This window comes from Ictalurus furcatus, chromosome 17 (assembly GCF_023375685.1).
Source record: "Ictalurus furcatus strain D&B chromosome 17, Billie_1.0, whole genome shotgun sequence".
NCBI lineage: Eukaryota > Metazoa > Chordata > Actinopteri > Siluriformes > Ictaluridae > Ictalurus > Ictalurus furcatus.
The window spans coordinates 13,972,791-14,000,735 of NC_071271.1; the positions used below are offsets into that span (position 1 = coordinate 13,972,791).

At 38.4% G+C, this 27,945-nt stretch overlaps 1 protein-coding gene across 3 annotated transcripts; it reads right to left on the bottom strand.

Moving 5' to 3' along the window:
* Positions 1–73: 73 nt before the first annotated feature.
* On the bottom strand, positions 74–27,712 carry cuedc1b (CUE domain containing 1b). Of its 3 annotated transcripts, none has more exons than XM_053646376.1 (11): positions 27,493–27,712; positions 16,168–16,787; positions 8,977–9,104; positions 7,803–7,929; positions 7,416–7,626; positions 6,051–6,101; positions 5,817–5,906; positions 5,637–5,730; positions 4,782–4,840; positions 3,984–4,053; positions 74–2,701 (listed from the first exon to the last, which is right to left on the bottom strand). In XM_053646376.1, coding segments are annotated over exons 2-11 (1,167 nt in total). In that variant the 5' UTR covers positions 16,504–16,787; positions 27,493–27,712; the 3' UTR covers positions 74–2,700. The 3 variants fall into 3 exon arrangements, with proteins under 3 accessions (XP_053502351.1, XP_053502352.1, XP_053502353.1); XM_053646377.1 differs by lacking the exon at positions 27,493–27,712 and adding an exon at positions 26,855–27,468; XM_053646378.1 differs by lacking the exon at positions 27,493–27,712 and adding an exon at positions 18,481–20,049.
* Positions 27,713–27,945: the final 233 nt, after the last annotated feature.

Here is a 27,945-nt window from a genome sequence, read left to right on the forward strand (position 1 = left end):
CTTCTGCAACCTGTTCCCACAAAGTCGGAAGAACACAATTGCATAGGATGGCTTTGAAATAATGACACCACAGAACAACATAACAGTTTTATTCCTTTTAAATAACTAATAAACGTAACAGGATTGTAAGAAAACTTTAGATCTGGATAGTATGATGGGTTACAGAACCATTACACTTATTAGTGGGGCAAATACAGTCATAGTCCTAGAAATAAAGGTAATTATCTTCAATAATAATATTAATAATAATAATAACCATTTTACATTACAAATTCAATTTACTAACCTAGTTTAACATTAAGAAAATATTCCATCTAATCCGATCAAAATTAAACACTCAAAGCATACACTGTATTGATCAATACACCACTCATTACTGCACAACTTTCACCATCCTGTAAAGTAAATTCAACCTAACTTCACCCTTTATGAAGACCAAAGGTAACTCTGGAGAGAATTTAGGCATGAAATCAAGAACATACCAAAAGAAAAGAAAAATAACATCTTGGAGGACAATCCTTAAATACTTTCATTATATTTAAAAAATCGTTTGGTTAGATTAACAGTTTTTATTGCGTTATGAAGCATGTGACCGTGCTACATTAAGCTGTCAAACTGCTGTTGTTACTTTTCGTTTTATGTCCATTCAAGCTGTGCTTGTACCAAAATGGTTAAATAGAGCAAGTTCCCTGAGCAATTAAATGTGTTAGTTGAACAGATCATATAGGAAACAAACTGAATTTATGGTCACACAGTGTGGAGTAACATACATGTATAATGCTACAAGAGTTTTAAAACAGGGTGACCTGCTTATAAAAGACTAACCTCTGAGGTGAAAAATAAGAGAAAACAATTTTAATAGTAATAAAGTCATGAAGGCTAAGAGCAATCATTTAAATGACTTTTTAAAGAAAGTGTTTCTGACCAAACAAATAAAATACATTTATGTAATTTAATACTCTCAATTTGACACATTTAATGAAAACATGTTAAAAAAAAATAAAATAAAATAAATAAATTAAAAAAAAAAAAAAAGAAACTTGAAAGATGACAAAGTAAATTTTTCCATAGAGTCCCACTGCTATTTCAAATAAGAGGTCCTGGACTGGATATTCTAACATGTTAAGTATCATATCATATTTCTGTTCATATGTTGTTTGTGTTCTGTATCTCACAAATGAATACTTGAGAAAGTAAAGACCATAAAAACGCTGGACTGTGCAATGCCTCCTACGGCTGGAGATGGAGAAACCTGACACGCAAAACTGTGAGGCGTTACCAAAAAAAAAAAGAGAAACCTGCTATCTTGAATCAGTAATAATAGAATAAAGGTCCAGACATTGTTTAGAAAAGTGTTCTCTGCTCAAAAACCCAAGAGATACTTTGTTACATTTACTAAGAATCCATTGCATAATAGCACAAAAATACAATTTCTTGTATTCCTATGATTCTACTGACAGAAACCCAATGCTAACATCAACTAAAATAGTGAAGAAGGTGTAGAAGCTCTTCCCTTGCAATAAAATCACACTGCTTAAAACAGAATTAAAATCATCCATTCAAAAAGCAACAGCACATTAAACTAACATGATGGTATCTTTCAACAAGTTCTGTTCACCTAACTCCTCAACATAATAGTCAGGTGATCCTAAACACAACGGTCTTTTTTTAAAAAAAAAAAAAATTAAAAAAAAATTTATATATGTATCAATCATACTAATACTGGCCTTTTTTTTTATTTTTTTTATTTTTTTTTTTTAAAGATAGCTTTCCTGTAGGAAATACTACAAAAGAATCTTAACAGGATTATAAAATGCAAGTGGCAGTGCAGGTAGATGTCCATTCACAGATTGCTGCCCTTTCCCATGTTCAAGTGAAAAACTCTAGCATTATATTTATGAATTATTTAAGAACTGTAACAGCATCATTTGACACTGCAAGAGAATTCTTCGGTTCTGGACAAGTAGAGAATCAGGACTAAGCCTACTGGATTAAAGGGCACTTACACCGGTTGAATTGGCAGTTAGTTCTGCACATGATAGATGCACATCATCATCATCAAACATTTAGTGTGAACCTTTATGCCTTGGTATATTGCAGTCAGGCAGAATGGGAGTACAGATTTTAAAAAGGCGTTTTGGTGTTACTACAAATGGATTACATGAGCAAATGTGGCTACCTTTTTTATAATTAAAGGTTTGGATTCCTGGACATCGTAGAAAACTTTCCAATGTTACATGACCATCAGGACCATCAAATTGTATGTTTGAAGAAATATAAATATTTTGCAAAGATATAAAAATTATTTGCAACAAGCCAAATTCCTCTTATACCATAAATAATCGACAGAAGAATACATCTAATGTAGCTAAGACAAAGTGAGAGGGTTTTTTTTTTTTAACCATTATACAGGGGGAAAAACAGAAATTTAATAATGTATTTGTTCAGTTTTACATATAAAATCATATATTAAAGAATTACTATACAGTTAATATATTGCAGATATATGTTACAATGCTGCTTTAGAATTCTAGTCCCTTCCTGTGACTAGGGAAACCTGCGTAGGTGGAGACTGTGTGGGAGGAGCCGGGGATGACTCGCTCACACCACCTTCGTGGAACCACAGAGCTACAAGCGGTCGGTCACGGGTTACTCTGCTTTTACTACGGATACTTGAAATATTCCAGGTGACAGGAGGGATCTGCAATGTGAGCAATAACATGTTAAGCAAAATTTCAATCCTCAATATTTTCCACTATACTTTGGTGGAAAATTATAGGGCACTCAACTGAGAAAACATCTTTTATAAACTATATGGCCAAAAGTTTGTGGACACCTGACCATCACACCTACAGTATATGTGGGATGTCCATATAGTGTACCTTTTAAGAACGTGCTTAGGCCAAATCCAAAACTGCACATTACCATACACTTTACTCAAGTTACTATTTAGAATAGTAATATGTAGTTTTAAATGTACCCTTGGTCTTAAGAGGGGTTATGTTTGTTATATATTTTTCACACAATCTTAAAACTGCCATAAAATATTTACCCAGCTTGTTGTCCATCACTGATCATGAATAGTTATAAATTCTGAGCTTAGTTATAACAGATTTAACAGCTGTTACACTGTGTGATGTTCCCAAAAGATTCAGTTGCATATTGAACAAGAAAATGAGATTTCGCTCTCACAAGCCCAAATGTTAAGTATGCCACTATTATTTACCAAATAAGCACAGTACTGGCCACGCACAGCAATTCTCTAAGGTCAAATATTTATACATCATTGTTGTTAGAACATTTCGTCATTGAAACTTTAACTGTACAGAAGAAAAAACCTTTCAGGTTCTGGTGAATCTGGTTTAACTTCATGTTTCTTTTTTCTTTTGTACTTGTTAACTATATACATATATATACATACACATATATATATATATACATACACACACACATATATATATATATATATATATATATATATATATATATATATATATATATATATATATATATATATATATATATATATATATATATATATATATATAAAATGTTTTTTATTTTATTATTTTTTTAAATTTATTTTATAAAATAAAATAAAATAAACATTTTACCATAAAGGCTGATGGAAACAACACACTGGAAAGAGTTTTTACTTAGAGCTTTGGCAACAACTTATTTAGTTTGTGTCTACCAGACATTCAGCAGACTGAAACAAGAATGTCTCTCTTGGAGAGACGGCAGTTATTTCTTGCCAAGTACAAGTTTTCCCACATCAGTACTTTATGCCCAATATAGCGTGCAGTTTGTTTAAAAGCACGCTGAAATAAAACACACAAATAAGCATCACAAATAACAAAACATCTTTAAAAATAGGGACCATCCATACTTATTTCTTCAACTTTATTTGTTCAAATATAAATTTGCCAGTTAATCCTCAAGAAATATGACTACATTCTCGGAATAGTGGCATGACGTCTCACCATGAAAGTGCTTCCCTGTGGGGCCGCTCCTCTTCCTGCATGGCCAATCTTCTGAGCTGACTCTCCTCCTCTAAAGACAGACAGACAGCTTCTATTTATGATTTGTGACCAAATAATGTGTCTTCTGTCCTTCCCCATAATGACTCCTGCACCAGCATGTTTCATGTACAATGGATATACAAATTCTACACACCCCTGTAAAAATGGCAGGTTTTTATGAAGTAAAAAATTGAAATCAAAGGAGATAAATCATGTCAAAACTTTTCCCCACCCTCAATATGAAAATGTGAAAAACAATCAAAAAACATTTATAGGGAAAAAACAAAAACAAAAAAGTGTGCACACCCATTTATTGTTGGGGGTGTGGCTGTGTTCAGATTGAACCAATCACATTCAATCTCATGTTCAAAAGTAACCATCATACAGCTGTCCTCAATGAAATTATTCAGATTAACCCCAAATAAAGACCAGCTGTTTCTGTAGGAGTTTCTTCACATCTTGGTTTCATTTTGAACACAGCCACATCACCAGTTGTAAAAAGGTGTGCATAGTTATGCGACCATGTTATTGTAACTTTTTTTTTTTTTTTTAATTTTCCACAAAATGTTTATTTGTTTTTCACTTATATTTATTGTGGAAAAAGTTCCAACATGAGTTATCTTAATTAACTTTTTTATTTAAATCACAAAAACATTTTAACAGGGGTGTGTAGACTTTTTATATCCACTGTATCTTTATATGCTCAACAAGTAAATGCCTGTGAGCTGAACCTGTACCCAATATATAATATATTCTTACCACAGGGGTTTCCTTCCACATCATCCAGTAGATTTGCAGTGGAGTTGGCAGTGCCCAATCTGAGAGACTGTTAAGGCAAACACTATTATTAATATACTGAACAGCAAAACCAGGGAGGGTGATGTGGGTGAAGTCATGCATTACATTAAATTCCACTAGAATAAGGGTTTTAAAAAAAAAAAAAAAAAAAAAAAAAAAATACAATAAGGTTTTTAAAATAAGTACAATGACAGAACTGAGGGCAGACAGCAGCTAAGGATAAACAGATAAATGGAGCTCGAATTCACTTAAGTAACATCCCAGTAACACCCACCTGCTATATGCTGAATTGTAGCTAGTCAGTAAATGTCAGTTAAATGAGTCAAATTCAACAAACACTGAATACACAGCTATTTTTATTTCTAGTCATTGCAGATTCGTTTTAGTTTGAAACATGTGCATGTTTTTTGTTGGCACGGTGATGCAGCAGATAGCCTTGCCACCTCACAGCTCAAAACTACCCTGTTCGATCCTGAACTCTGGATACCATCTGTGTGGACATTCACACATTCTCCCTGGGTCCACGTAGATTTCCTCCAGGTTCTCCGGCTTCCTCCCACCTCCAAAAAAAGCATGCAGGCACAGTAGGTGGATTGGCTACTGTAAATTGCAAATTGTAAATTTATTCAGGTATGAATAAATGTGTGATTGTGTGTGTTTGCACAGTACATTGCAAAGGACTGACTCAGTGTTCCTGGAATAGACTTTGGATCCACCATAACCCTCACCAAGATAAAGTGGTTACTGAAAATGAAGGGATTTATTTTTAGTCATCTTAAAAATGTTCACATTTGCAATCAGCCTTTTGAAGGATACGAATGATGTCTCAGGAGGGTCCTTCTTTTGGCCTTTCTTCGTTTCGTCTTTTCTGAAAACCCTTTGGCGATCTCAAACAGTTTCTTCCTGGTTGCTATGGAAGCAATGTTTTGGTTACAGTAGAAATGGATCATACTGCATATGTGGAATTGTGTTTCTTAAGGCAGAAGAAAGTCTTACATTTTCCCATGTGCTTCAGTTTGTCTCTGAACAGAGCGTCATCTGACACTACCGTGCATGCCTCAAATGATCCAGGAGTGTAGTGGTTACCTGTCATGTTGAGAACATGCAATGTCACTAAAACACACTCTGCCTCCAGTTTAAATATCTATGATATTACATCACAAAATTGTCTTTATTAAATATAAATAAATAAAAAAGTCTATAAAAGCAAACAAATCCAACCATATTTACCTGTAGAGTTACCAGCTGACCTAGATTTCTTTGATTCATACTTCAGGCGATCTAAAACAGACCAGATGGATGTTGTGTTAGAAATAAAAAGGAAAAAGTTGACGTTTTGGTGTTCTGTATTCTGAAAAATCACACCACTTGTTTTAATCCATGTTGAAACTGAAACTTGAAAAGCATCAGCTCACTTATTGTGAAGATGTCAGCATCAGTAGATACTCAGAGGGATACTCGGTTAAAGCTATTCAAGTGGCTTATGTAAACAGCAATTAGAGAGGAGATAATATAATAGAGATAATATAACAGCGAGGTCTTTATATAAGTAACTTGATGGAAATGTAAATCATAGCACAAAAGTGATAATGATGATGCAATACATTTTATCACTGCTTTATAGAGAACATTTTAAATATATTTTAATTTGAATCACATTTCCAGGATGTCAGTGGTGAGAACCCATATGACAACACAAACTGAACACATTGTTGGCTCCCACCTCCTAAATCGTAATACATCGTTATTGTATCTAAAATGGAAATGTTGGATCTGGACATCCCAAGCACCAGTAATGTGAGCAAAAGTAGGCTTATCTGAGATAAAGCAGGTAAAGCAGTGGCAGTGCTGGATACGTTACAGTCAAAAAACTGCAATATCTGTTAGATGATGTACGTTTCGTATACTACATGACATTATACTTTGCACTGAGCTGAGGTAATCCAATTCAAAGGGGGTCTGAATATGGATATGCTGAAGATTTAAATTTGTATTCCTGAGTTCTCAATTAATAAATTAACATGCTTACTACTGTATTTCAGGTCAAATATGAATAAAATCTTAATAATAAAAATAAATTAAAAAAATAGATTAAGTTACTTGTATTTTTGTTCATCACTACATCCATGCAGTGTGAATGATGTACCTATGCATCATAGAACCTCTTGACTGCTTTCACAGGGACAATTCTAAAATGCACTGAAATGCAGTGTTGATATGGTGTGCCATGTTTTTTGGGGGAAAATACAAATTAAAAGCATTTATATGCTACTGTCTCAAATATTGATACAGTATACCAAAAGGAAAAAAAAAAAAATCAGCACCAACAGTGCACTGGTTAACAATTTTAGTGCTATTTCTGCTGTCCTTATAGATTTGGACCATTGTACTATACAAATATCCCCATCTTGCTCCACACTTACATGAAGTTCTGACCCAATATCACTATAGTGAACCTTGCAATTTTAATGCACTGGCCTGCCCCATCATTGATGTATTAACCATTATACATTGCTCTTTTTTAAATTAGTGAAAGATGTCCTTGTGAAAGCAGTCTTATAGTGTACACCTCACAGCAAAGTAAAGACTGTGCACCTCGTTCCAGTGCGACAAGAAACTCGCGATTGCGCTGCAGCTCCTTCATGAACTCCTCGTTCTGGAGGAAGAGAGCAATGCGCTCATCTTCCAGGTACTGTTTAAGCTTGCGTTCCTGCTCAGAGGCTCCAGATGCTCCAGCAACACAGGCAACCTGCTGAGGCAGTGATGCCAGGGACGATGATGGCTCACGCGTGCTGCTTTGACAGCTCTAAAGAAGCACATGTAATAGAGATACAATACAGAATGTGATCGTTTAAGAGAAAATTAAAGGACAGGTGTTGTTCTTACAGAAGCAGAAATGTTTATTTGTAAAATAAAGACCCCATCAACATTAGGAAAATAAACTAGCATGCTTCATTTATAAGGTAAATGTCAATTCTGCACCTGTATACTGTCTGACTGCTGGGGCAAGATTCGAAGGAAGTCATCGGGCAGGTTGCCGAGTAACGGGGGGTTCCAGTTCCTGTAACTCGGCGTATGCTGCTGTCCCACTGTAGGCTGCACTTCAAACCTGCAACATTTCACTGAAGTGAATTTCACATCAGGCTTTAAAATGTAATTATTTAACATGTAGAAGGCATTATTTATTTAAATTTGCACTTCATCTTTCTATGAATACACTAATTAACAATGTCAATTAACAGAATTGAATGGGTAGTTTTCCACTGCACACTCCAAAAGAAGAACAGACCCAAACAGAACCAACAGAACTTCATGTTTGTGGTCTTTTTAGCAACTTGTGAAGTGTCACAGTAACAGCAGTAAAGGCAGCTGCAGCATTATTACATTACAAGCCAGAACATCATGAAGACAGACAAGGGAAAGTGCTTGAATTAACACGGACTGGCTGTTTGGTTAACCAGCTTCTATTCAGAATTACAGACAAAATTGCTGACAGAGGATTTTTAGATTTTTAATGTAATAATGGTGAAATTAAAAATTCCATTTTAAGAACATTTTTACATACAAATAAACAGTATGAACAGAAATGTATTAAATGAATCAAGTTAAAGTATTTCTCTTTGCTCATGCTGTTTTGCTATACAACAACTTCATCATCATGCTGGTAGAATACATTTACCACCTGTCAAAAGAAAAAGCAAAGTTATTAATTAAAGTGAACTCATCTTCCAGTAGATTTCTCATCTCACGTGTAGAAACAGTGCCTCGACACTAGCCTGTTGAGCTACTCTAACCCTTCAAAATTGATGAGTACCTGTACCAAAGCTAAACTGATTTAGATGGACACTGATTACCTGAGGCACAGCTGAAATTATTCCTCTCGCACAGCCCAAGATTAAAAGCCAACTCTGTGCTGATTAGAACCAGCAGTATGTGTCCTGAACGCCAGGGGGCATCAGTAGGGAAAGAGCAGGAAAGAACTGAATAATGTGTTATTTATCCCCATTACATGCAGAACCATAGAAGTGAAGTAATTTTACCATTTTATTCTGCAATCCAAAGAGCTTACAATTGCTTACAATATTTCTCATGTTCCATGTTATGATAACATATATGCACAAGCTGCCTGCGTTTTTCAATATATATATTTTTTTACCTTGGGGGAGGAGTGGGCGGGGCATTGGGGTATTTCCTGTCATATATGTGCATGTCATACGTGGGTGGAGAATAGACTGGTGGTGGCTCTTCATCTGAGCTGTCTGGTTCGAGGGTCCTCTCCAGAATCTGAGACATAAAAAGAATAAGCCATAAGATATCAAAACTTATATAAAAAAATATCAGATAAAACAAAACTATTTTTCCTTACTTTTCTTACTTTTTTTCCCTTTCTACAATGATTTGTATGACTTATAAAAACCCTATAACTACAAGACTCAAATGCATGTATTAGAGTCATGTGTTCTTATTCAAAGAAGCAAATCATGCGAATTTAATTATGGCTCAGAGCTTTCACTAAGCTATGAAAAATAGATGAAAGATGAAAAATGTAAGTGTGAAGGAGGCAGAGCCAGACTACAGCATGGGTTAAAGTGGAAAACGTCTCTCCGCACCAACAAAGTCTGAAAGTGCTGTACATTCCTGTGTATGTGTGTGTGTATATATATCTCACACACACACACACACACAGTGTGCAAGTATTCACAGCGCTTCACTTTTTCCACATTTTGTTATGTTACATCCTTATTCCAAAATGGATTAAATTCATTATTTTCCTCAAAATACCCCATAATGACAACGTGAAAGAAGTTTGTTTGAAATCTTTGCAAATTTATTAAAAATAAAAAACAAAAAAAAAAAAAGCACATGTACATAAGTATTCACAGCCTTTGCTCAATACTTTGTTGAAGCACCTTTGGACCTTTGTCACCAATTACAGCCTCAAGTCTTTTTGAGTATGATGCTACAAGCTTGGCACACCTAGTTTTGGGCAGTTTCTCCCATTCTTCTTTGCAGGACCTCTCAAGCTCCATCAGGTTGGATGGGGAGCATCGGTGCACAGCCATTTTCAGATCTCTCCAGAGATGTTCAATCGGGTTCAAGTCTGGGCTCTGGCTGGGCCACTCAAGGACATTCACAGAGTTGTCCTGTAGCCACTCCTTTGTTATCTTGGCTGTGTGTTTAGGGTCGTTGTCCTATTGGTAGATGAACCTTCACCCCAGTCTGCGATTTAGAACTCTCTGAAGCAGGTTTTCATTAAGGATGTCTCTGTACATTGCTGCATTCATCTTTCCCCTAATCCTGACTAGTGTCCCAGATCCTGCCGCTGAAAAACATCCCCACAGCATGATGCTGCCACCACCATGCTTCACTGTAGGGATGGTATTGTCCAGGTGATGAGTGGTGCCATGTTTCCTCCAGACATGACGCTTGCCATTCAGGCCATCAGATCAGAGAATTTTGTTTCTCATGGTCTGAGTGTCCTTCCGGTGCCTTTTGGCAAACTCCAGGCAGGCTGTCATGTGCCTTTTACTGAGGAGTGGCTTCCGTCTGGCCACTCTAACATACAGGCCTGATTGGTGGAGTGCTGCAGAGATGGTGGTTGTTCTGGAATGTTCTCCTCTCTCCACAGAGACACGCTGGAGCTCTGTCAGAGTGACCATCGGGTTTTTGGTCACCTCCCTGACTAAGGCCCTTCTCTCCCTATCGCTCAGTTTGGCCGGGCGTCCAGCTCTAGGAAGAGTCCTGCTGGTTCCAAACTTCTCCATTTACGGATGATGGAGGCCACTGTTCTCATTGGGACCTTCAATGCTGCAGAAATGTTTCTGTACCCTTCCCCAGATCTGTGCCTCGATACAATCCTGTCTCGGAGGTCTACCGACAATTCCTTGGACTTCATGGCTCGGTTTGTGCTCTGACATGCATTGTTAACTGTGGGACCTTATATTGACAGGTGTGTGCCTTTCCAAATCACGTCCAATCAACTGAATTTACCACAGGTGGACTCCAATCAAGTTGTAGAAACATCTCAAGGATGATCAGTGGAAACAGGATGCACATGAGCTCAATTTTGGGTGTCATGGCAAAGGCTGTGAATACTTATGTACATGTGCTTTTTTTGTTGTTTTTTATTTTTAATAAATTTGCAAAGATTTCAAACAAACTTCTTTCATGTTGTCATTATGGGGTATTTGTAGAATTTTGAGGAAAATAATTAATTGAATCCATTTTGGAATAAGGCTGTAAGATAAAATGCGTAAAAAGTGAAGCGCTGTGAATACTTTCCGGATGCACTGTATGTATGTATGTATGTATGTATATGTGTGTGTGTATATATATATACACACACACATATATTATATTATATATACACACACACACACACACACACACATATATACATTATACATACATACATACACACAAATCATATTAAAAAAAATAAATCTCTTAAATTTCATGTTGTTTCAGCTTTAATGTCGTTTCAACCTCTGACACTTTTACATGCTTGTGATAATATCAAGTTCAGTAGAATATTAAGGTGGTGGAAAAAAGGAAGCTGCCAAAAATAATTTTAGACTGACAAAAGCACATGCTGCATGTGTACTAGTGTCAGCTTAAAGTTAAAAAGTGTCCACACTTAACTGTATTCAGGAATAGTAAAAGGTGGAAATTTCTTTTTATTATTTTTTTTTTACTGAAATTAGAAATTAATTTTCAACATGGCTACTCAAATGCTAATTCTTCACTATTTAGCACAACAATTTGTGTATGAAAAGTTACAACAGCTAAGAATAGGGTGTATTAACATTTATATGCAAGTTAAATGAAGTTCAACTACACTACCCTTTGGATTTGTATACATTTTTCATGAGACAAGGTTCTTTCTTTTCATTAATGTAGTATTAATATATGAAGAGCAATCTGAGCCCTATTCAGACTGGATTAGTTTTTTTTTGTGCCAAAGTTTCCAAAAAATTAAACACTACCAAGTTTAAAGTCAAATACTTACATCAGCTTGTGGATGAAGAAAAACACAAAGTATCATGAGTGAGAAAAGAAAGGGTCCAAATTTATTGTCCACCACACGAGATCCACACAGTGAAATGTCCCAAAGTGATCTAAAAACCCCTCAGTTGAGGGGTTTCCTTTTATACAGTTTGTCAAACCTTGTGTACGCGTCCGGGTTTGCCCAAATTCCAATACGTATGATTTTTGGGTGCTTTCTACAACCATTAAGTCTGAATTTTATTTTTTTTCAGATTCCATTATGTCTGATTTTGGGGAACGTGGGATAATGTAATTATTACCATCATGTCTGAATCCATGCATGAAACTGGAAAGATTACGCAGTATTTTACCTTCTGTACAATGACTAGTAGTAATAAACACACAGGTAAAATATAGTCCCCTCTGAAAGAAGTGAAACAGCAAGGCCAATTCTATTGTTTTCACCTACACATAGAAGACATTTGAGTTTGAGATCCAAAAATGAATATATGAGACGATAGCTCAGAATTTCATATTGTGATATTTACATGTAGATGTGTTAAACAACTTAAAACATGGCACCTTTGGTGGCAGACCACTCAATTTTAAGGTGAGCAACAGTATAGCAACAGATCGTCATAAAGCAAATTACTTATACACTTATAATAGTGTATAATAGTGTTCTCCCTCCAGTCTCCTCTTCAGGAGGTGAAATGCTGCTCAACTTGGTTAAGGTCTGGTGATCGATTTGGCCAATCTAAAAACTTCCACTTTCCTCCCCTGATGAAGTCCTCTGTTGTTTTGGGTCACTGATTTGCTGAAGTTCCTCCCAATTACATTGGATGCATTTCTCTGTAAATTGGAAAACAGCTTGTTTCTGTAGACTTCGATTCGTTCTGCTGATACTGTCATGAGTTACATCATCAGTAAATATTAGTTAGTCCATTCCAGAAACAGCCATGCCATGACACTACCGCCACCATGCTTGAATTACAAGCTTCTTTGTTTTGGATCATGAGCAGATTAATTCTCTCAACAATTTGACCTTTCCATCACTTTGCTAGAATGATGGATATATATTCATATAAAGAATGTATATAGGAAAATTATTTCATTTACATCCTGTAGGATAATACTTTTTGTGCTTTTTATTCAGTATAAAGACAGTCCACATTAAAACTACTGATAGGTGACGTGAATAACATTGATTATCTTGTTACAATGTCAAGGAGTAGGATATATTAGGCAGCAAAGGAACAGTCAGTTCTCAAAGTTGATGTGTTGGAAGCTGGAAAAATGGGCAAGTGTAAGGATCTAAGTGATTCTGACAAGAGCCAAATTGTGATGGCTAGGTCAGAGCATCTCCAAAACAGCAGGTCTTGTAGGGTATTCCCAGTATGCAGTGGTTAGTACCTACCAAAAGTGGTCCAAGGAAGGACAAACGGTGAACTGATGACAGAGTCATGGTCTCCCAAGGCTCACTGATGCACATGGGGAGCAAAGGCTAGCCCGTGTGGTCCGATTCCACAGAGGCGCTACTGTAGCACAAACTTCTGAAAAAGTTAATGCTGGCTATAATAGAAAGGTGCCAGAACACACAGTGCATTCAGTTTGCTGCGTATGGGGCTGCGTAGCCGCAGACCGGTCAGAGTGCCCATGCTGAACCCTGTCCACCGCCAAAAGCACCTACAATGGGCACATAAGTATCATAACTGGACCATGAAACAATTAAAGAAGGTGGCCTGGTCTGATGAATCACATTTTCTTTTGCATCCTGAGGACAGCCAGATGCGTGTGCGTCACTTACCTGGGGAAGAGTTGGCACCAGGATGCACTATGGGAAGAAGGCAAGCCAGCAGAGATGTGATGACCTGGGCTATGTTCTGCTGGGAAACATTGTGTCCTGGCATTCATGTGGATGTTACTTTGACATGTACCTTTTACCTAAACACTGTTACAGTCCAAGTACAGTATCTCACAAAAGTGAGTACACCTCTCACATTTTTGTAAATATTTGATTATATCTTTTCAAGTGACAACACTGAAGAAATGACACTTTGCTACAATGAAAAGTAGTGAGTGTACAGCTTGTATAACAGCGTACATTTGCTGTCCCCTCAAAATAACTCTCACAGCCATTAATGTCTAAACCGCTGGCAACAAAAGTGAGTGAGTACACCCCTAAGTGAAAATGTCCAAATTGGGCCCAAAGTGTCAATATTTTGTGTGGCCACCATTATTTTCCAGCACTGCCTTAACCCTCTTGGGCATGGAGTTCACCAGAGCTTCACAGGCTGCCACTGGAGTCCTCTTCCACTCCTCCATGACGACATCACGGAGCTGGTGGATGTTAGAGACCTTGTGCTCCTCCACCTTCCATTTGAGGATGCCCCACAGATGCTCAATAGGGTTTAGATCTGGAGACATGCTTGGCCAATCCATCACCTTCACCCTCAGCTTCTTTAGCAAGGCAGTGGTCGTCTTGGAGGTGTGTTTGGGGTTGTTATCATACTGGAATACTGCATACTGTTCATGCTCTGTTTCAGTATGTCACAGTACATTCTGGCATTCATGGTTCCCTCAATGAACTGTATCTCCCCAGTGCCGGCAGCACTCATGGAGCCCCAGAACATGACACTCCCAACACCATGCTTGACTGTAGGCAAGACACTCTTGTCCTTCTACTCCTCACCTGGTTGCCGCCACACACGCTTGACACCATGTGAACCAAATAAGTTTATCTTGGTCTCATCAGACCACAGGACATGGTTCCAGTATTCCATGTCTTTAGTCTGCTTGTCTTCAGCAAACTGTTTGCGGGCTTTCTTGCGCATCGTCTTTAAAAGAGGCTTCCTTCTGGGACGGCAGCCATGCAGACCAATTTGATGCAGTGTGCAGCATATGGTCTGAGCACTGACAGGCTGACCCCCCACCCCTTCAACCTCTGCAGCAATGCTGGCAGCACTCATACGTCTATTTCCCAAAGACAACCTCTGGATATGACGCTGAGCACGTGCACTCAACTTCTTTGGTTGACCATGGCGAGGCCTGTTCTGAGTGGAACCTGTCCTGTTAAACCGTTGTATGGTCTTGGCCACCATTCTGCAGCTCAGTGTCAGGGTCTCAGCAATCTTCTTATAGCCTAGGCCATCTTAATGTAGAGCAACAATTCTTTTTTTTCAGATCCTCAGAGAGTTCTTTGCCATGAGGTGCCATGTTGAACCTCCAGTGACCAGTATGAGGGAGTGTGAGAGCGATGACACCAAATTTAACACACCTGCTCCCCATTTACACCTGAGACCTTGTAACACTAACAAGTCACATGACACCGGGGAGGGAAAATGGGTAATTGGGCACAATTTGGACATTTTCACTTAGGGGTGTACTCACTTTTGTTGCCAGCGGTTTAGACATTAATGGCTGTGTGTTGAGTTATTTTGAGGGGACAGCAAATTTACACTGTTACACAAGCTGTACACTCACTACTTTACATTGTAGCAAAGTGTCATTTCTTCAGTGTTGTCACATGAAAAGATATAATCAAATATTTACAAAAACGTGAGGGGTGTACTCACTTTTGTGAGATACTGTACACACCTTCATGGCAACGGTATTCCCTAATTGCAATGGCCTCTTTCAGCAGGAGGCCCAACCACGAAACTTACAGGACTTAAAGGATCTGCTGCTAATGTTTTGGTGCCAGATAAAACAGCATACCTTCAGAGGTCTTGTGGAGTCCATGCCTCAACAGGTCAGTGCTGTTTTGGTGGCTCAAGGGGGACCTACCCAATATTAGGCAAGTGGTTTTAATGTTATGGCTGATTGGTGAAAACACTCCAATGTCTGTGATTTGTACAGAGTGAATCCGATGTGAATCGATCATCCTCAAAAGACGTCCTCTGAAAATCTTACTTAACAGACATGCGTCCAAAAATATTATTACATCTGAATACTACTTAAGACAAACAGGTGGTCATTATGCAAAAAGAGACTTGTTAAGGCATCCTTACAAATTGCTATGGGACTGAATGGATACTGCAAATATAGTTAATAAATAATGCAAAAAATGGACAGCAATGCAACTGAGTGCAACTGACTGGCAAAAAATATATTAGTCATGGTTCTGGGATATGCAAGGGGTAGTTAAAAGGCTTCAAATTCATTGAAATGTAACTGAGTTAGAGAGAGTAGGTAGAGTACTTCTTTCCAATTTGTACTTTTACTCAGCTGAAGTACTAATATATTAGTAAGATGATTTGCAAGGACGGTAAAAGTACAATTGACACAAACCTGACTTGTGTGGCTTGAGAGGGTTATATAGTCTAACATGTCTGACAGTGTGTTGAGTGCGTCTTGCTACCTCAGGTGGGATGCTGTCATCAGAGTCTGAGCTGTCATCTGATCCATCGTCACCAATGCTCATCTGCAGAAGCTGGTCAATGGTGGCATCCACAGCCCCATTGTTGGAGCGCAGTACACACTCGATCACCTCATACTCCATGCTAGGAAACATGGTCATAAAGTCTTCCATGGCCTGGTTGAACTCCAGCCGCCGCACCTGTCGGTTAGGCCTACTGTTGTTCAGTTCTCCTGGGGCCGATCCTCCACCTCCTCCACCTGCTTCCCCTCCTCCTCCACCTCCTCCTCCTCCTCCACGGGAGCCGCCATTGCTGCTCCGCCGAAACAGACTGGTCATCTTGACCAACTAGGCCACCCAGGAAATGATGGCACAAACGCCAACTTTTTTTCTCTTATATTCACTTGTATTTGTCTCAGCTTTTCAATCTTATTCACTCTTTCATCGCTGTACAATTAGGTTAATCCACTGGGGCAAGAGAACGCATATTTCTTCTTTTTCTGCTTTTTCAACTGCATCCAATATAGCAGTACCGGAATCACTTCAAGAAGGAAGAATGGCATTCGACATATTGTGGCCTAAGACTCCAAAATTTTCCAATAGAGTTGGGTCTTCATAAGGACCTATGAAGGCAGAATGGAAAATAAAATTATTAAGAGAGCAGTCAGCAGAAGACATACCAAAATTAAACTCAATCTCACCCGACCTAGTGGATTTGGAAATGTTTTGTATTTTAGTGTCTTGTCAGTTTGTTTAAGAAAGTTAATTTTTAGGTTCCTGACTACAGACTAATCGACAAATTGTTCTGAACAGAAGCTCTCCTCTCCAGAGAGCAAAGCAGATGGAAAGACAGCAAAAGAAAAAAAACAAAGCCTCTAATGAGTCACTCTCTCCATAAACTGATAAAACAGCATGAAAACTGAAAAATGTGCAGATTAATGTTCCCTGGGGAGCATCTCTTTAGCGACCCATCCTTGGGAGAATTATAAAGCAACTTGCCTGGCCAAATCAAGCTTGTTCCTTTTATTCACTTGATAAACGAAAAGTCCAAATCAGAACATGGGTTACTCAAACACAGTGCAGTGTCAAATAGCTTCCTGTAGACATGAGGCTGCAAATTACAGATGATTTAATAAACAGCTGATATCCATCTTCAATATACAAATGAGTGAAGTTTTAGACATACCTTTGTTTACATTTATTCATTTAGCAGACACTTTTATCCAAAGCTACTTACAAATGAGGAAATACAAGCAAAGCGATATATCAGACAGAGAACAATACAAGTAGTGCTACAATGCAAGATTTATAATTGAATTCTAGAAAAGAAAAGTGCGCAGAGTTGAGGTCTAAGTGCAAGAGTAAGTTTTTATTTATTTATTTATTTAATAAATGTAGGGTTGGCATTTTAGGGGTTAGTTAGGTGATCACGGAAGAAGTAGGTTTAACTGTGTTTGTTACAGCAGGTGTGTTTCCTGTCACCAGCGAGGTGCACACAAAAAGAATAGTTAACCAGGGTTGTCAGGTTTCAGAAAAATTTCCAGCCCAACTACATCTCAAAACCACACAAACATCCGGACATTAGCCCAGAAATTCTGCCACTGGAAAAGAGAGACCTTTTTTTAATCTACTTTTGTGTGGGGAAACAAGGTCACACTTTTCTGATTTACGGACAGATGTATACACTCCATAATCCCCTTTCTCTCTCCTAAACTTTGGAGACATATCTTACAATAGAGAAAGTCCTGTGCATCACAGACACACTGTCTGCACTTACAATTTGCTTTTGTTTGTGAAAATGTATTAGATTTAATTCTGGTTACTTGCTATTAAACATGCATCCTGATATAAACTCTTATATTTTAACCTGGCCCAATTTGGCATAAAAAAAGTGAACCTGGCAACCCTGTCACTAGCAGCCCAGTCCACCACTCCCTCAAGTAAGGGTCAGCATGATTCCTTCCACAATGGACCCATCAGCACTTGCTGTCGTTTCCATTGTGACCACTAGGTGTAATAATAACTAGATGTAGGTGGGTCAGTAAGTGTACTGCCCCATGAATGCACAACTTCTATATAGGTAATCAATCAAAGAAACATCAGCTTATATCTGTCAAATAGCAGATGGTCACTCAAAAGAGGTAATTAATATTACCACAGAATTTAAAAATGTATGGAGTTGTACATGAGGACTATAAAGATCAACATTTGCCATTAGCATTAACACCTGCCAACAGCTAAATTTGTAGCAAATGCACACTTAATCTCCGAAAGGAGGAAGAGTCATAACCAACACAACAGCACATTTAGTTTTACCTTCAATTATCTAACAATTTGCTGAAACAGATTCAAATTGTTAAATCCTATCCACGTCCAGAAGAACAAGAAAAGCATGAGAGCCTGTAGACGTCCAGTGCAACTTCCTTGTAATGTTGTCCTGCTCCCCTCGGCCATTTCAGTCTCCCTCTCCACCCTCCCCCAGTACTGGGTAGAGAAATCCCGGCTCGGGGGAAACAATAAGCCAGGCTGAGCTGAAGCCAGGCCCACATGGCACTGCCAGGTCCCAGTGGACCTTGCCAAGCTCATGTTTGTGATGTAAACAGGATGCAAAATGAGAATATGTAGTCTGTGTTTTGAGGTTGTGAAGCAAGCTGTGAGGCAAGCTGCAGTTGCCGGGCCATGCCTGTGGACTGAGAGTTGTTTTGGAATCAAAAGATATTGTTTGAGATCCCCTCTGAACTAATGACCACTGAACTGCATCTAATTAATCATTCTGGTCAGGGAGTATGATACCTTCACAACACACAAAGATGCCTTTAGAGAGAAAGGTTACCAAAACTCAAGTTTGATTCCTGTAGATTCCTGCACGTCACTTTAAAATGACATTTAATGTCATATCTTTTCCCAACAATGTGAAGGTCAATTCTGCTTTTTCCCTTTAACATTTTGATAAGGATTTTCCTGTTTTAAATCTGGAGGTCACAGCACTTTGTCTCTAATGGTTATTTCAGCAGGGAAGATCTCTCTGAAATGCACCCAAGTCTCAGGTCCCCTGCAAAAAGGAAATGAGAAACAGGATGCCATAGCACACACTAAAATGTGAAATGACTCACACTACATGCACACAGCATACACCACATGGCCAAAACTGGAACAGGTCTGGGCCTCATAGTTCACTGGAACCAAGAGGCCCAAATATGTTCCAGCATGATAAGCCCTGTGCACAAAATCGAAGTTCATTAAGACTTGGTGTGTCAAGGTTGGTGTGTAAAAACTTGAGTGTCCTGCACAGAGCCCTGACCTCAACCCTACTGAACACCTTTGGAATACACTGCACCCCGTCCACCTCACCTGACATCAGGGCCCGATTTGACTAATGTTTTTGTGAATGAACGAGCACAAATCCCCACAGCCATGTTCCAAAATCTAGCGAAAAGCCTCCCTAGAAGAATGGAGGCTATTATAAACAGCAAAGAGGGGACTATATCTTGAATGGGATGTTCAAAATGCACACAAGCGAGGGACAAACTTTTGGCCATCTACTTGACTACTGTACATCATCAGCACACCATACACAAAATCAAGGCCCATGCACTGCTACACACCATAAGATTAATTCACCAATAATATTCTTGTCCCTTCCATCCAGTACTATTCTGGTGTCTTGTCTAGTTAATGCCTTTTCCTAAAGCATATAAAGAAATTTATTCTCCTATGTATTTATTTACTTATCTCACACTGTTGTGTATTTGCACTTTATATGCTGCACAGTGGTCCTGCAGAAATAACATTTGTTCCAATAGACAATAAACCCACTTGGACTTGAGATGGTTAGTTACTGTTTCACATAGTCAGCAGGCTGACAAAAGAAAAAACTAGTACTAAGAGCTGCATTGTGCCAATGCTAAGCATTCTACACAATATGTTAATCTGAATTTTATATGCTGCTATTTTTAGCAATAGGATCCAGAACATTTTGTCTTAACTTATTAAAGTAACAGGAAATCTTGTGAGCTCTTGTTCCCTTTCGAGTAAAACTTCAGCTTCTCCATGTTGCGGTCTCGCTTTCCATTTAAGCGTTGCTGACTAAACAAAAGGAACCTACAGAATACAAAAACCTCACACAGAGAATGAGGTACAAGTGCTTCCATTGTAGTTACAATCCTTCTGCTTTTGCATGAGACATACTGTAAATACATTGTTGACCTGTTTACACCATTGGTACCCAGCAGTGGAGCATAGAAACCTTCAAGTTGTTGGCTAAGAGGCTTCCTGAAGTCAGAGTGGGGTTGGAACACTTTTTAGGGTAGATACAGTTTGTCAAGAGAGAAATGATCCAAATCGCTCTCAGGAAGACCATGTTCTCATTTCTAAAAATCTGCTAGATAGTCATAATTTATTTAATTCTTGACTTGCCAGGAACCAGGACAGGATTCGGGTATACTGGTTAAGCTGAGCACCTGCCGCTGTCTTGAAATATCACATAATTTGCCAGCAATCCTCCTATTTGATTGGGAGGGAAAAAAGTAGTACAAACATAACACACACTCAACAACCATTTCATCCTGGATTCTCAGCCCATGCCAGGAGCACTGGGCGTGAGGTGGAAATACATCCTAGATGGGACGCCGGTCCATCGCAGGTAACCTTGCACACACCCATTCACACACTCAATCACATCTATGGTTAATTTACCATGGCCAATCCAACTACTGGCATGTGTTTGGGGGGTGGGTCGGAACTACAAGGCACAAGCAGACACTAGGCAAACTCTGCGCTGACAATAATCCGAGTTCAAGATTGAACCCAGGACCCTGGAACCGTGAGTGGGTAAAGCTACCCATGGCACCACTAAGCAGCCTTTTTTTAAAAAAACAGTTTCATTAATTAATTAAGCAGGAGTGCTGTTGTAATGAATATCAGCATGGCTGCGATTTTCCTGCAGATAATTACAGCCATGCTAACATACAGTACAACAGCACTCTTGCTTTTATTCAACAGTTCTATACACAAGAAATTAATATAGAGTAACTGACATTTCTGACATAATATGGACAAATATTTTGTTTATTTTTGCTGCATCAACAAAAATAATTAATAAAGAAGCCACACTTGCAAAGTACTGACTGACGGTGCTTAGTAAGTGTAGTAACGGTTTTAAAGTAATGAACTACTGCTAGAATTGGGAACTTTATGTGGCGAACACAGACAAGTGGTGTGATGTGAAAAGTGAACTCTAAATATAAGCACGCCTGGAATGCTGTTTGTCCAATCAAAGTCGTGGACCAGAACAAACCGTTGTATAATTTCATTTAAACTTAAACATTAATGACTGATTAGCCAATGACATCAGAATAGAATTATCAGTCATCATGACTAAGAATAATGAGAGAAAAGCAACAGTCAAGCACTAGTTGCAATGCCTTGTCACTTACAGACTTCATTTGTTGAATTCTGAAGGTGGGAATTTGGGTACCTCCCATTATTTCCCCTTTCAACTTGTGTTTAAAAGGTTTGAAAACCTTTTCAACATCCTGAAGGGGTAATAAAACAAAGCAAACTGATTAAGTAACATGCAGTTTCCATCTCAGGCACTGAAACTTTTGAACGCCATGATATGACAAGTTTTTCAGAGCAACATATAGTTACTGGATTAAACAATTATCCCAGAACTCCAGGGTTGCGCAACAGAAAAGAATTCACCTGTTCATCGGGAGATCACATGGCAGGGAGGCCAAAAGAGCTAAATTAACCACGCTCTATGGGTGGAAGGGATGCGTTACTCTCTCCCCGTCAATGCAACCAATCACGTGTGTGTCTGTGAGTTCACGTAAGTGGAAGAGGGGCAGCCAGGGCTTTCCTCAGAGTGTGTTTAGCTACCCTGTGTGGTTGGCTTCATGTGTCTTGACAGAAACACATGCTAGTCTTCACCCTCCCTCAGTTGTAGCTGTGGTGTGATTCGAGAGTTGAGAGCTGGGAATTGGGAAATGACCAAATTGGGAGAGAATAGGGTAAAAATCCAAAAAATTAAGAAAGAAAATTAACAGTAAATGTTAAGTAAACAAAATTTTCTTGCAAGTACGATTCATGGGAAAAGTTTGTGGCTAGTCAATGGAAATGTTAGTCCAATGGCAAGTTCTTGCTAAAGTAGGCAGTTCTTTTACTAGCACTGATGTGATAACATTTCAGTAGTTCACTACAATGAAGCTCATTCACTACAAGCATTTGTGACACATACCTGGAAGTTTTCAGACAACTTGCTAGTTTCACTATTGCTGGTCAAATAACAGTTTAATATCAAGAGACAATTTAATACTGATTTGCAGACAACTCTTAAGCTCCATTAATCTTTGATTGCTTGTAAGGATTAGACTAAAAGCTGCTGCCTTGCCTAATTTAATGTATTAAAATGTTTGGCTATGTAAATAACTCGGGGAGTAGCAGCAATTAGTAATTTGTGTATTTCAGCTTGACAGTCATCACAGATCACAAGCTCAGCGGTAAGGTTCTGCCAAACACAGAGCCAAGCAGTTAAGTCACTTCCTGGTTTTGTTTTGGATAAAAGTATTTACTAAATGAATAATTGCAAAAGTAGTTGCAAAGAGAAAATAAAGCAGGGCTACAGCACATCAGACCGTATTTTTAGTTACAACAAACAATACAGTCACCGAGTGCTTTAAACACTAGTGCAAACAGCATGAGTACTCTGGGGCTTTTGATGGACCCATTAAGTTTGTCAAACTTCTTGAAATATTTGTAGAATACTTGGAAGGACAAGAAGCAATAAAAAAAATCATCCTCACGCCTCAATCATCATGAGGCAGTAAATATAAAATTCTGTCAATTCATCCAACTCTCAAGTTGACCTATTTTAGAAAAAGCCCAGATTCAGTGTGTGATATGAGTTATGGGAGAAGAAGAAGAAAAAAAAAAACCATCACATCCTGTCTGTAGGTCAGCAGTGGGCCAAGATACTTTGCCAGATGTTGAAGTATGTAATACCATGCAGACTTTGTCAGAAACTATGCAAGCATAACCATTAACCATTGATTTCACAGATGCACTGGGTTTTATCTCACTTTCATCTTCATTCTAAAGGGTTATAGAAATTGGGATTACACAATCAGCATGTCTTGGTACGTTCTGAAATAATATAATTATTACATTCTTATTCAAATTGTGCTGGGATACAAAGGAAAGTGCAATGCATGTATTTGGTGTAACTGGATAGAATACATTAATCTGTAAATGAATCCTCTAAAAATTACTTAGATGCCCCAAAATCACAAGGCCACGAGGACCGAATTAGGATGTCCTCAGCTGTAGCCGAATCATATTTCACAGTTACAGCTCAAACCTCAGAGGAACAACAATACACCATATTAGGGAACGTTCTTGGTCCACCACATTGATTTCTACAATTTTTACAGTGGTGCCAGCTCTTAGTCACGTGGGAACAGCTCTTACTCAGATGGGAACAGTACTCCTGCCTCCTGTCCTTGCATCTGCAAACAGGCTGTAAATCAGCATGTTTCAACAGCTGTCAAAAACAAAACAGAGCGGATAAGGGCAGTTTTCACACACCCACATCAGGGTACTATTAAGATGTGCTTTTTCAGAGTAGGATGCCACTTACATAATGTCAGCATAAGCAGATTGACTACATAGCATCACATTACAATCCGAAAACTGCTAAACTGCTAAATAAATAAATAAATAAATAAAAGTGGACATGAATAGGAAAATTAAGCAAAAATAATTTGGTCTTGATCAAAACCTTTTAAATGTGGTACTACTCTATTAAACATCCCTTCATCCTAAAGTATGTTTGGTGTCAGAAACAAAGCTATATTGAGGAAGTGAGAATTAGAACAGACAAGAAGCAAGTGGGCCTGTTGGGTTATTAATTCACAATGAAAGCAGAAATAAAGAGAAAAGTAAACTATCAGCAGGAACAGAGCAGCAAGAGCAAGAAACGAGGAGAAAAACAGAAACAGGAACCTTATATAATACACTCCACAAATCAAATACATAGTTATTTAAATTTGGGTACTCTGCAAGATTTATTTGATGCCTCACAGGATGACTGAGTGCCAAGACACAACAATTACTGGAATAAGTAATACAATATGTATGTTACGGCAAACTGATCAAACCCTCAGTAAAAATTCTGGAAAAGTACAAGTGAAAGACAGAATGACCTGTAAGTGCAAAACACATTAACAAACCAAAAATGCAACAGAAACAAAACAAAACAAAAAAACCATCACAACAAATGTGTAAAAACAGCGAGTGTGGAAAAGGGAGAGCTGGGAGATGTGAAATAAGAGCTTAAAATCTTTATTCATATTTTTATCAATGGTATTTATATAATATTATTTTAGATGTGTTGTGCAAAGCTGACATTACTACGAGTTTGTGAATGCTGAAACCCTACCTAACTGAAGCTGAATTATTCAGAAGAAGAATTACTCCATAACACAATAAGTAACATAGCATTAGAGCATTTTCATAAGACTAAATAGATAACAGACTGGGAAAAAACGTCCAATTCTTTTTCCTTGTGATAGTCACACGTCGTGTGAATCAGTGACGAGCACGTGATATTCAGTACGGACCCACCCTTTCCATTTTGAGTTAATGTTGATGTCTTTCTAAATGATGTTTTTTGTTGCATTTTCTGATTTGCTGTTGTACGTGTGGTTTGTTCATTTGTTTTGCACGCATGGGTCACTGTAAAAAGAGCAGGCAGAAAGAGAAATGTGCCCGTTGCTAAACTCATAAACTAAACAGGCTGACTGGGAAAGATCTTGGAAAGCAGCCGTCGGATTCTCCACACATTTTACTGACACTCTTCACACAGACCGTGCTGTTCCACTGTATCCACATGGCATCCGGGCAAAAGCTAACTGACTGCAAAACAGAGCTAAGACAGAATATAATGACATAGTACAGTCGAGGCTGAAAGACTAGCATACTGTTGAAAGATTTCCAGAACAAACCCAAACCTGCATAACACTGCACTGTTATTTTAAGTATATAAACCTTGTAGTGAGACTGACTGGCGTATAACAAGAAATAAATGAGAGTGACTTACTGGTAGTCCCTCTGTGCCATTGATTATTATTTAAAGAAGCACTTGCAGTGAGTACATTTAGCACATTTTTGAAGTTAGTCCCTGTGTGAAGTCCCCAGTATTTAGTTTAATTTCCATCCTTGTCCTCATTTGTGCGCTGACCTTTTTTTAATTTGAGCAATAAAGTGGGCCTTTGCACACATTCATCTTGCACTGATGGCTATAACTGGCCCTTTTTCTCTAGTCGGTGGCATAAAGCACACCTTAGTAATGCCTGAACCAGGGTAGTAGTATGAAAAGGGACACTCTAAATTGTATCTTGGTGCCAAAAGAGAACCCTAACAGAGGTGTAAATAACCATGCTTCTCCTCTCCTATACTGGAGTCCATCCAAGTAGACACAAATAACTGTAAAATGGATTAGGAGTGAAGTAAATACCTATTGGGAATGAGTTTTAAAGCCAGTGTCAGAATATTACACAAGCAATATTCGGATTGGAAGATTTTACAAATATTACTCCTGAATTTTATAGTAGGAAAAGAGGATGAACCATGATGAAATAGAGGAATAAAAGGCAGTCATTAGAATTTGGGATCTGAAACGAGGGAGGAGAGCAAAGGCAAAGGAAAATGACAAACAGGAAAACAAAACAGGGAAGAGGCAGAAAAGATGACAAGAGGGAACATTCAGTGCCTTCACGTAACAAGAAGAAATAAGCATGGAGCAAAATACATATAGTAACAATGTTCCTGGTGTTTAGACTTTTGAATAAAAAATAAAAATAAAAAAAGAGACAGAGAAACTGCGACAATGGTGACCCGCTTGCCTCAGTGTCATGTGCAGGCCAGTGCTGAGCACGTATTCATTTCCAGGAACTACAATTAGGTCTATATTGGGAGAACACAAAGAAGGAAACTGGTCTTTAGTGAATAAGGAGGTTATCAAAAGGGTTCCACCAACATCCTGTTCCTGTCGCAGCCGTAACCGGAAACATCTTCCTCTATGTCCTCTACTGATTTTTGTAGTGGATGGCATGCAGATGGATCTATAAGCTTTTCTCAACTCGTTCAGCAGCACAAAAAGAAGGACACTGGCCATATACAAACCTACAGCCTTTAATGGGGGAATGGGAGTGGCACCAGCTGTCTGTCTAACAAAACTTTAAAATACCTCATAAATCTGTAAATTAAAACACATAAATCTAAATTAAAACACAAAGCCCCCGAAAAATACAAAGCCAAGATCCAGAAAGCACCTAATGGAAGTTTATATATTTTTGGCAAGCAAGTGCAATAGAAGTACCATAGACTTCATAACACTATTTTTATCAGTCTGTACAGAATGTGTTAATAGGAGACTTTTAAAATAATAATAAATAAGTGGTAGATTTTCAGTATACAGAATTCATGGATGGGCAAAAGGACATACGATAATGGGGAGTAAAAGATCATATAACTATCACAGACAGCACTATCGTCAATGGTTTACAACAACAACAAGTGGGAAAACTCCTATCACACGACAAACTAGACCTCAAGAGCGGTAGCACAAAATCCAGGATGAATGAAAATTACTTTTCAACTTTTATCTGTTAGATGAATTAAATAAACTCACTGCATATCCTTTTCCCCTCTTCCACTGTAGTAAATATAACAGCCTGTAGTGTACACTGTAATAATACACTAGGATACTTCACTAGCTAACCTTAACGCCCGACCGGGACAAGGGCTCGACTCCAAACGACTCCTAACTCCCTATAGATGTGCACTACATATTAGTATGAAATAATGGCCTCTGCAGCCTATGTGGGGCGCTTTATATCCAATGGGAATGCATTTAGGATCCAGCCCAGGGACTGTTTAAAAAAAAAAGTGAAGAGATTCGTTTAAGGTAATACCTCGTAAACCGACATTAGAAGCCGTTTAGAGTATAAGGTTTGTTTATAAACCAGCAGAATGTAAGAACAAATTCATGGTTAAACTGTAGGTGCTGTTTAATTTCTCGGGAGCAGATAAAGCCACTATGAAGCGAGGCCGCACCATTCGGGCTGGACAATTACAAGAAGCTCAACACATGCTTGAAAACAGTCGTGTGATAATTAACAAATATTTACACATATACATATATAACGCGGTACAGTTTAGCAGTCGGAGCTCGGGAATGAAATATTCAGTAATAATAATGGCAGCACGTTGAGAAACGCTGTCAATAAAAAGGTTAGCAAGCTAACATCCAAACACAAGGCTACTCACTGGGAGAGGGAGAGAGACAGAGAGAGCAGCTGGTGAGCAGCACAGCGTCAGTTATCCAGTCTGCCGTGAAAAAATATTCTCAATTAAGCCTCGTTTCCTTCAGTGGAATAAAGCTGCACATTTGAACGAGTTTAAACCGTCACTGATACAGACTGAGTGTATGTGTAGTTCCTACTGCTCAGTGGTGTGTGTGCGTGCGTGCACGCGCGCTGGCCGAATCAAACACAGGAGAAGAGACTGTGGGGGTTAAAATTAGACTTTCAGAGGAACAAAGGAGCAGACAGCTGCCTAGTGGACACACACATCAAATGCATCGCTGTCCCCAAAGTTTTCTACAACATTAATGTACATCACCACGAGATATTCTGATCAAAAATATCCCTTCTTTTCCTGAAATTCTTTCTGCAAAAATGTGTGGTTGGTAATGCATGTGAATGTGAACAGTTTAGTACA

What these genes read in the sequence shown, in the direction of transcription:
- cuedc1b (XM_053646376.1), bottom strand. Translation starts at nt 16,503, where the DNA reads ATGACCAGTCTGTTTCGGCGGAGCAGCAATGGCGGCTCCCGTGGAGGA. An exon ending in CCGCCCACTCCTCCCCCAAG is followed by an intron (nt 7,930 to 8,976) that starts GTAAAAAAATAT and finishes GAAATGTTGCAG; the next exon opens with GTTTGAAGTGCAGCCTACAG. An exon ending in TCTTGTCGCACTGGAACGAG is followed by an intron (nt 6,102 to 7,415) that starts GTGCACAGTCTT and finishes GGTCTGTTTTAG; the next exon opens with ATCGCCTGAAGTATGAATCA.